General features: G+C 29.9%; 1 protein-coding gene across 1 annotated transcript; it reads left to right on the forward strand.

Moving 5' to 3' along the window:
- LOC109226538 (cyclin-dependent kinase F-1) lies at positions 7,184-10,245 on the forward strand. The gene is made up of 2 exons (XM_019391319.1): positions 7,184-7,705; positions 8,927-10,245. The coding sequence occupies exons 1-2, from the start codon at positions 7,220-7,222 to the stop codon at positions 9,860-9,862; spliced, it is 1,422 nt and encodes a 473-aa protein (XP_019246864.1). The 5' UTR covers positions 7,184-7,219; the 3' UTR covers positions 9,863-10,245.

Raw genomic sequence — 10,245 nt, forward strand, 5'->3', positions numbered from 1 at the left:
CGTCAATTTCAAGATCAAGCTTTCAAGCTCTTGAACCATCATCCTTGAGGAGAAGAATCAGAGGACTACATCTCTTTAGATTTAAGAGATATTTTAGAGATTGTAACCCTATCACTTGAAATTGAATATAATATTTGTCGCTATATTTCTTGTCTTGATTATTATTTTTCAGGAGCGAAATTTAGTTGTTAAAATTACCATAATACATGAACTTAAAATAAAAAGACATCACCAAAACTTACACAAATGATCAATTTGTCATATTAGTTAAATAATTATGTATTATAGTTTAAAAGTGTTAATGTGATGATATCTTAACGAACACTTCTTTAAGGATAATATTTTTTTGTGCTTCTAATGCTTTCGTTACTCTGCCTTAACCAGAACTCTTTTTGCCGATCTTGATATTCCTATTGAAAGTGCAACATACAGTTGTTCGTGCAAGAAAACATATTGCGGTAAATATGTCCAATAATTAAGATATTTGTTCTTGTACTTTATTTATTATGTTTTTGCAAAACAAAACATACTAAAAATTATTTTCACACAAATTTAAAAGGATATTCCTTAGTTTTGAAAGCCGAAAGTTGAATTCGGAGAGAAGAATATACTTAGAATCACATTGACCAGTATCATAATTTTTGCATGTATGACGTGATTGTCAAAACTTCTATATATCATCCATGTGCTATTATATAAGCTATTCAGCGTATCTAAGTTTTTCAGCAGTATGACGGGCATATTTTTCTTCAAAATCAACCTAAATACAAAAGAAAATTAATTTTAACTTAGTCTATTATATATGTGGTGACACTAACATATGTAAGAAATAATAAACTTGACAACAAACATGTGTGGTAGAAGGCCATTTGGTATTAAAGTATTTAAATATTCTTCTTTGTAGTAATTATTGGTATCATTTTGTAGTGAGTCAAAAACAGAAAAATATTTTATTTTTTCTATAAAATTTTGCAATCAACTTTTTATTTAGTTGATCAACATATTCATTTGTGCTAGCTAAGATATCTTTTTAATTGTATCATGCGATTTGCACAAAATGCGTTTTAATATAATGATAGAAATATTTATCTTATTAAATGCACTACTATTACCATTGGGATTGATAACCAAGTGTTCAGGAAGAACCAAATCATCTTTTATTAGATGCTCTTCTTCGTTTCCGACACGAAGCAAGAAGATACTGAATACTGGATTTGTTCTTAATTTATATTTCTTGTCAGTTGAATCCTTTTCATTTGAGGCCAGAAGCATAATTTTGGCTAAATCCTTTTCTTGTCTCTGCTTTTGTCAATTTTGGAATTACTGGTAGTACTTGACATAAATTACCTCCCAAACTATTAAATTTTCACCAAACGGTTCATTGATATCCAATATATCTGTAGAACACCGGGCAATTATTTCGATCGTTTGACACCTAGCTATAAGTGCTTCATCCCATATTACCAATTTTGCTTTCCTTATAAATTTAGCACCATTGCTCTGCTTTGATATATTTGTGATGGTTATTTAAGTTGTTTGAAGAGGTATATCAAATTTGAAGTGAGTGGCCTCACGATAAAATCGTTGTTGGTAGACCACTTGCTATTATTGCTAACGGTGTCATACCTCTTGATATGATATTTGCAAGTAATGCATGACATAGAAATATTATTTTGATTCCACCGAAGGCATCTACAAAGAATAATCCCGTTATAGCATAGTCGACTCTTTATAATATAATCTTGAAAGCTTGTTCTCGTTTAGGATTTAGCTTTGATTGTGATTCCTCAGACACTTGTATAGCATTTTGATTCTTAATAATATACTAACCCTTTTACTTTGTGTTCTAACGCTCTTTTTATGGAATAAATTTATATACCCTAAGATTTTATTTAAACTTGAATAAGAATTTTACTCATATGATGAATTTAAAAAATAATTAAATTGGATTCTCTTGCTAAATAATTAATTAAAAGATTTAATTATTTCATTTTAACATAAAAAATAATTTATTCTTTGTTGATTTAGATCTTAATATTAGTTCATCTCATGTTTTAAATATTTAATGTTAATTATTATTTTATCCACCATAAGTTTTATTTTCAAAGAGTTTACACTTTTAGATCTTTATGTTGTAGAATCATTAGTGATATTGACTCTTACCAATCATTTTTTCTCTCTTTCTCACACATTTATATTCTTAAATATTTTCTTAGTTGTTGTTAATAATTGTGTATTTTTTTAACATTACACAAAAAATTGATAAAAAAAAATATTATTTAAGTAGGAAAATAGTTCAAATATAATATAAAAATATATTATTGTTGGGGTATTTTTTTTCCCCCTCAATTTCAACTCTTTATGCAGTACATTTAATATTACTTTTATTTTTTCATTGTCTTGGACATTATGGAGTGACATGTATTGCCAATACAGAGGATTCTTATGAAATTGATTTTATTACCTTTCTACATATCTTTAATAAGAATTTAATAGATAAAATTGTATTAATTTTAAATTTTTAAATATTAAAAATTATAGTCCAAAAAATAAGTTATTATAATTATGTCCTTTCTCTATGAGTTCTTTTGTTTAATATTTTAGGGCTACTTTGGTATATTAATATTGTATTTATGCTTATATAACAATATAGGATCTCGTTTTTCTAAATGGATTTGGACAATATAATACATTCTCAAATTAAATTAGCAATAGGACATTATAATACGTTTTCAAATTAAATTAGTAATATGAATTTTTAAGAAATAAATCCTAAAAGTAATAGGATTACATGACTAAAAATATTTACTTGTTCAATTTTAAATGTTAGATAGCCGGAAAGTAATTATACTAATGGGATCCCTAACATGTAGTATTATGTCATAAAACTAATAGGATTATAAGGCTAATATCTAGAATTTCGGTTGTGTCCTTTTATTATGAGATATTATGGTTATAATAAAAAGGTTATTTTTGTAAACTGACATTGTATTCATGCTTTTATAATAACTAGTCTCTACGTTCGTGCGATGCACGAATATCTTATATCAACTATTACCAAACACTTTTCAAATATAATAAACATTCTAAAATGACACAATTGTGCAATTATACTTGTAAATCGCTAAAGAATGCAACAATACCTAATATTATTTTTGTGATTGGATGATTTACTTTAATTTAGTTAAGCCTTAATAGTTCAGGTACATATAAGTCATATTTCTTTAGATTAAGATATATTAATAACGGAGAATACAAGATAAAAAGTTATTAGGTAATAATCCAATCTCTAAATTCAACTCTAATTCAGATTAATTAAACTTCAATCGTGAGTCTCATCCACAAGTGTACATGCCCGTGCATGAAATAGTTTAGTATATCCAATTATCGGTTATCACTAATGTACCTCGTGTTATTATTTTTTTCCTCAAAATAATCAATGTGGTTGTTCATTATTTGCATCATATTTGAACAATTTTTTTATTTGTAAACTATTTTATTATATAATTAGTGAGTTGTGAGTTTTTGTTGAACTTCGTAGTGGCTAAAGTTTTATATATTATGATTCATCAACGAAAAATTATTTTCTAGAAGAAATATATAATTTAGCTTTTAAAGGGCATAAAAATCAGTTTACTTAATGTATGACATAAAGTGCTACCTTTTTTATTTTTCATTTGATGTTTTCTATTTGTTGTCGAGCTAAATAATTCGGATTCTTTTCCTGTTCAAAACTTTGAAAATTAACATTGAGCATATCTTTGTCTTTGCCACGTAAATTAAGAGGAAATCACTTATAATTGAAGCATACAACAAAATATTAACCCGAAACTGCAAGAAAAAGAAAAAGAAGAGTGAGTAGATGGAAATTTATTAATTGATGAATTTATTTAATTTTAAGAAAGTTAAAAGAGATCACCAGGTTAGTTAGTTGTGTACTTTGGCAAGTTGTACGAACATATATTTTCCTCAAAATTTTATGCAAATATATAGTATGAATCACCCATTATCTAATTAAGAGTAATATAGTAAAATATAGTAAGCACAGACAAAAATATAAAAAGTAAAATAAAAAATAAGAATATTCGTGATTGAAAAATGTCTAACATAGATGTTTTGGACATTTATCGTAAATATATAATAAATGAAAAATAAGAAATGAAATGCTAATACATTAATATTCCAAAGACTGCGTACCATGCAAATAAAGCTAACCATCTAAAATATTGTACAATACTCTCGGAAGTTGGAACTAAGTTACTCAATAATAAAAGAAAAAAAAGTTTTTAAAAACTACTACTACACTATTTTCGGAATACCAGAAACAATCACAACAGTTATTTTATTCTCCTACTTGAAAAATTATCGAAAACTTATTTTTTTTCCTTATATAATAAGTCCAATTTTTTTTACTGTTGCAATTGATTAATAATAAACATAAAAATTGAACGCAAAAATTTATTTTACTTGTATCTATGTACCAATTTGACTTGAACTCTACAATTAATGAGTTACTTTTACCTTTTTGTACATAAATAATATAAAAAGTCAACTAATAATTTAGGGTTATTTTGGTCTACCAACATTGTATTCATGCTTTTATAATAATATAATATAATATAATATAATAATAATATAATATATAAATAGATAGATATAGATATAGATAATGATAAAATTTCACAAAAGTATTGAAAAATGAATTAGGGAATTAGTAGTTAATAATAAGGCTAAAACAAGAAAGAAAATTTGTTTTTCTCTCGATTTGCTAAAATAAACAAGTAAAAGTGAAAAATATATTTTTAATATAATGGACAAAGTAAACATGAATGAAGTAGATAATCATTAAATATTAATTTTTATTTGATAAAAATCAATACTTAAAGTGTTAGTTTACCAATTCATGTAGAAGAAAATAATACATTTCAAATAGTATATCAGAAACATGTTTCTACAAAATCCAAGAGACATGGGAGGTACTGTTATACAGTGATTTCTGTCTGGAGGTTTTCGTAATTACGCTTTATCGAGAAAGGTAGAAAGAATAAGGTGACAAAAATTTTATTTTAAACAACAAGATATTGAAACACTCAATAAATAAACAGTAAATTATGTTTATGAGACATGGAGCATTAACATGGTACGATTGGCCGTAAATTAATGAAGAATTGACTTAATTTTACATTAAGAATTTTCTTAAAATAATTTTGTCACATAAAGCGAGGAAATAAACATCATTGACCAAATGAAAGAATTTCAGTATTTATGGGGTTTTAAGATGGACGGCAAAATCAATTGAACAATTTGAGAAGTGTTTTTTTTCTAAAAGTGCTTTTCGAAAAAGTATTTTCGGAGAGAAGTAGTTTGTGTTTTGCTAATCAATATGAAAAACACTTTTGAGCAACTAGTCTTAATGTACGCGCGTTGCGCGTGTACCTCGTCTCAATGAATAATTTTTTTTTTAAGAATCTCATAAAAATTATTTAAAAAAAATATATTCAAGTTATTAAATATAAGTGTAAGCTTCAAAATTAAAACTGACGAAGGTTGATCCTAAATAGCTAACTCAATAAAGAAATAAATTTTATCCCATAAAAGTCATCAATCGCCATTAATACATTCACCTTAAACTTTGTTTCAATTTTAATTTTATTAGTTCGATTTCACAAGTTGTCAATGTTGTCTTTTTAGTTTCAACAAGAACACAAAACCCTTAAATATTTAAGAGTACTTTTCTTTTAAAGAAACTTGAAAAGTCATTCTCATATTTATTCGAGAAGACACAAATATAATCGGCTATACTTTTATTACGGTTCTTCAAAAGGTTATCAGATAATACAAATTGGAAAATTGAATCTGTTGATCTTTTTGAATTTTGTGAATGAAGAGGTTGGTTCTATAGCTCACACAAAAAAAAAAAATAAAAAAAAAATAAAAAAAAAATGATGTGAAGTTTAAAAATGACTAATGTTGAGTTAATACTTTTACAACAAATAAGCTGGATGAATGTGAAAAAAATAATAATTGATTATAACTTATTTCGAATATATTTTCTCTTCTACTATTTCATCCTCATTGCTTCAAGATACCACTATCACTAACATGAGTTTTAGTAGTATTAAGAGTTTTATCGACTTGAAAATAAATCCTATTTATATGATGAATTTAAAAGAAAATTGAATTGGATTCTTCATCTAAGAAGTTAATTCAAAAACTTAATACTATTTTGTTATTAAAGGAAATAATTTATATTTTGTTACTCAAATCTTAATATTAGCTCGTTCCAAGTTTAAAATATTTAATTATAATCATAATTTTATTTACTAACAGTTCTATTTTAAAAAGGTAAAACAATTTTTCTCACATTTTATTTTTGAATCTTTATGTCTAGAGAATTTTTTGTGTTATTATTGACTTTTACCATGTCTTCTCTCTCTTATATATTTTCAAAAGTCTGCTCGAATTTTCGGAAAAAAGTCACAAATAGTCAGATTTACAATTGGTAATTGAAAAATAATCACATTTTTAAAAGTAATCGAAATTTATTCACTTTTTCATGTAAAGATAAAATATGAACAAAAATATCATTAAAAATTTGGAAAAATTATAGCAGAATATGCTGGAATTCGAATTTTCTACATATGAGATTCTAGCATAATGTGCTGGAGTTCCAACATGATACGCTAGAAGTTTATAAGTAGGAGTTTCATGATCCCATATATTATGCTGGAGTTTCATGATCCCATATATTATGCTGGAACTTTCCATGTGCTGGAAGGTTATACGCAAGAGCTCCATAATCCAGCATATTATTCTAAAACTTTCCGTATTTTAGCAAAACGGTGGCTATTTTTCAATGACTTTACAAGCGCTGACTATTTTTCAATTACCAGTCGGAGAACTGGTTAGCCTGTGTTATTTTCACCAAAATTTGTCGTTGGCTGTAATTCTCTCAAGTTTAATAATGACAATAATGACAATAATAATAATAATAATAATAATAATAATAATAATAATAATAATAATAATAATTTGCTTTGAGCAAACAAAGTTGAATAATTTTATAGTGGAAAAAGAAAAGTCAAGTTGGATTTTTCAAAATTTATGTTTAGACTAACTTCGATGCACGTGCAATGACTCCAACTCACGTGACATAGACAATTTTCTTCTTCTTCTTCTTCAAAACAAAACAAACCAAAAGAAAGAAAAAACCATAACAATGGACCCTCCACACGAAAAGAGCTGGAGCATCCATACCCGAAAAGAAATCACAACTAAATACGAAATCTTCAATCGAATCGGCGCCGGCGCATATTCCGACGTCTACAAAGCTCGCCGGAGATCCGACTCCGTTACCGTCGCCCTTAAAGAAATCCACGATTACCAATCAGCTTGTCGAGAAATCGAAGCCTTACAAATTCTTCAGCACTGTCCCAACGTCGTCGTTTTATACGAGTATTTCTGGAGAGAGGATGAAGATGCTGTACTCGTATTGGAATATTTGCCTACGGATTTGAGCTCTCTCATAAAAGAAGCGAAGAATTGGGAAAATGGATTGGGGCTTGGGGAGATTAAGAAGTGGATGGTCCAGATCTTATGTGGTGTTGATGCTTGTCATAGGAATTCCATTGTACATAGAGATTTGAAGCCTGAAAATTTGTTGATTTCTGATAACGGAGTCCTCAAATTAGCTGATTTTGGCCAGGTTCTCAGTTTTTCTGCTTTTTCGAGATATCAAAATTTTCGATTTCGATTCGATATTTCTGATTCATTTGAGCTTACAAAATAGTCTTTCACCACATATACAGAACTCGTCAAGTTGTGAACTTTAATATGTGTTCCTCGTCAAATTTTCATCGTTTTTAGTTATTACTAGTAGAATTTTGATTGCAATTCATAAGAGAATTACAGCTTAGCAACAGGTGCAGTCGGCTGGGCGATTAAAACTCATTTAAAGGCCACTTTATACTTGCTCGGACTCTCCGAAAATATCACAAGGTGCGTGTCGGATCCTCCAAAAGTAGTGCATTTTTTGAGGATCCGACACAGTGAGGTAGCATTTCGGAGAGTCCGCGCAACATTGCTTTTTGCAAGGATCTTATACTAGAACTCTAGAAGATATTATCCTCTGAGGTATCCATTCACTAAGCTCCCTGTTCGAGTTAGTAGCTCTATACGAAGGCAAGTCCTAGGATATAGAGTGAGTGAGTTTAGATTGAGTGTACAACAACAACAACAATAAACCCAGTGTAATCCCACAAGTGGGGCCTGGGGAAGGGAGGGTAGATGTAAGTAGACATTATCCCTACCTTGCGGAGGTAGAGAGGATGTTTCCGACTAATGAGTGTGATTTTATTATATATTTGTTTATACATTTTGATTTTTTTTTTAAATATTACGGAATTCATGCAGACTTAGCGAAAGATAGGATATAATGAAAGAAAATAATTTGTATAAGTGATACATATTAGTTGGGTATATGTTTTAGTCATATTAGTACATTTTTTTATTTCTTATGCTTTCTAGGAGTCTTTTAGCCTTGTCAGTGATTTATATGTTAGTTGAAATATAGAGAACTTATTGGTATAACTTTGGCCTGAGATGAGTTTAAATGGAGAAACATGGTCATTGAGAATTCATATAGCAGAAATCGGCTTGTTTGGACTGCTCGTAGTAGTTGTTGCTGTTTGCATGTGTATAGTTCGAGGCAAAAGAGATAGTTAATTGAACCTACAGTAGTCGCGTTAGATCCCCTCTGTTCTATATACATAACCTTTGTTCTCGCAAGCATTTCTTCAGGATATCCATAGTGCTTTTGTTCGTGTGATGGAACATCCTTGGATACCTGAACTCTATTCAAGTCTACTTCTGATTAATGTTCTTTTCCTTCTCAATACATGACTTTGCCTCTTCTTGTTCCACACAGGCTAGGATACTACTGGCCCCCGGGTTTGTAGCTGCTAATGACAATCAACAGCCATACGTACAGAGCAATCCCGGTCAGGCAACTGTGGCCGGTCCATCACATTTCAAGCACATATCAGATGTGTCTTCTGAAGGAGGTCTATTTATTGAAGAGCCAGGGTCTGTTGTTCAACCTGAACGCCTTGGAGAGTCGGATGAGCTGAGATCCAGGTTCTTGGATGACATTGATAAAGATAGTAATATTCAAGATGGAGACACTTCCTGTCTAGCTACAGGCACCATGAGTAATGTTGAGGAAGATCTCTTACCAGGCACATATTCCTACGATGTTGAAGATGGTGAACATGATTGTTTTCCTCCCCTTACCTCCTGCGTCGGAACTCGTTGGTATAAGGCACCTGAGCTACTTTACGGATCCACAAATTATGGACCAGAGATTGATTTGTGGTCACTAGGTTGTATTTTTGCGGAGGTTTTGCGTCTGGAACCACTTTTTCCTGGAAACTCAGACATTGATCAACTCGGCAGAATATTTAGCGTTCTTGGAAACTTATCTGAAGAAGTTTGGCCTGGTTGCGCAAATCTTCCTGATTACAAAATAATTTCATTTGGTAAAGTGGATAATCCAGTTGGCTTAGAAGCATGTCTATCCAACAGGTCAACTGACGAAATTCTGCTCGTGAAAAAGTTGCTATGTTTTGACCCGGCTGGTAGAGCTACGGCAATGGAATTACTACATGACAAGTATCTGAACGAAGATCCATTACCTGTCCCATCGTCTGAACTTAGGATTCCCTCCAAACATAGTGGCGCAGATGAAGATTCACCTGATGAATTAGGTGATTATAGGGATTTTAACTCTGACTCAGACTTTGATGATTTTGGCCCAGTGAAAGTATCAAGCACTGATTATGGTTTCTCAATTAAGTTCACTTGAGCCCCCGGGTGTATAATTTTGTTCTTAATTTACTTTCATTTTCCCCCAAAAATTTTGTGACTGAGCTATCCTCACATTGGTAGAAGTAATTCCTCTCAGAATGATAGAGATTCTCAGTTTGCCATGTGATATTCAAGTATCATCTTTGCTGCAAACTTTGTAATGTTGCAGCACTTCATATATTTTGTTGTAGGGGGATTCTCAAAGTTTTGTAAGTTGTAACAATTGTGGCTTCCTCTGTTGAAATAGCAATTAAGAAACTGAGACATATACGTAAGCGGCAAGTCTATATTATTTGTATTGTTTTTTGTACTGAAGGAGACTTCTTGTATTGTGCTACAATCTACTTGAATGAAGAATTGGATCCCATCTGTTTCATCTCA

The sequence above is a fragment of the Nicotiana attenuata genome, chromosome 6 (genome assembly GCF_001879085.1).
Source record: "Nicotiana attenuata strain UT chromosome 6, NIATTr2, whole genome shotgun sequence".
NCBI lineage: Eukaryota > Viridiplantae > Streptophyta > Magnoliopsida > Solanales > Solanaceae > Nicotiana > Nicotiana attenuata.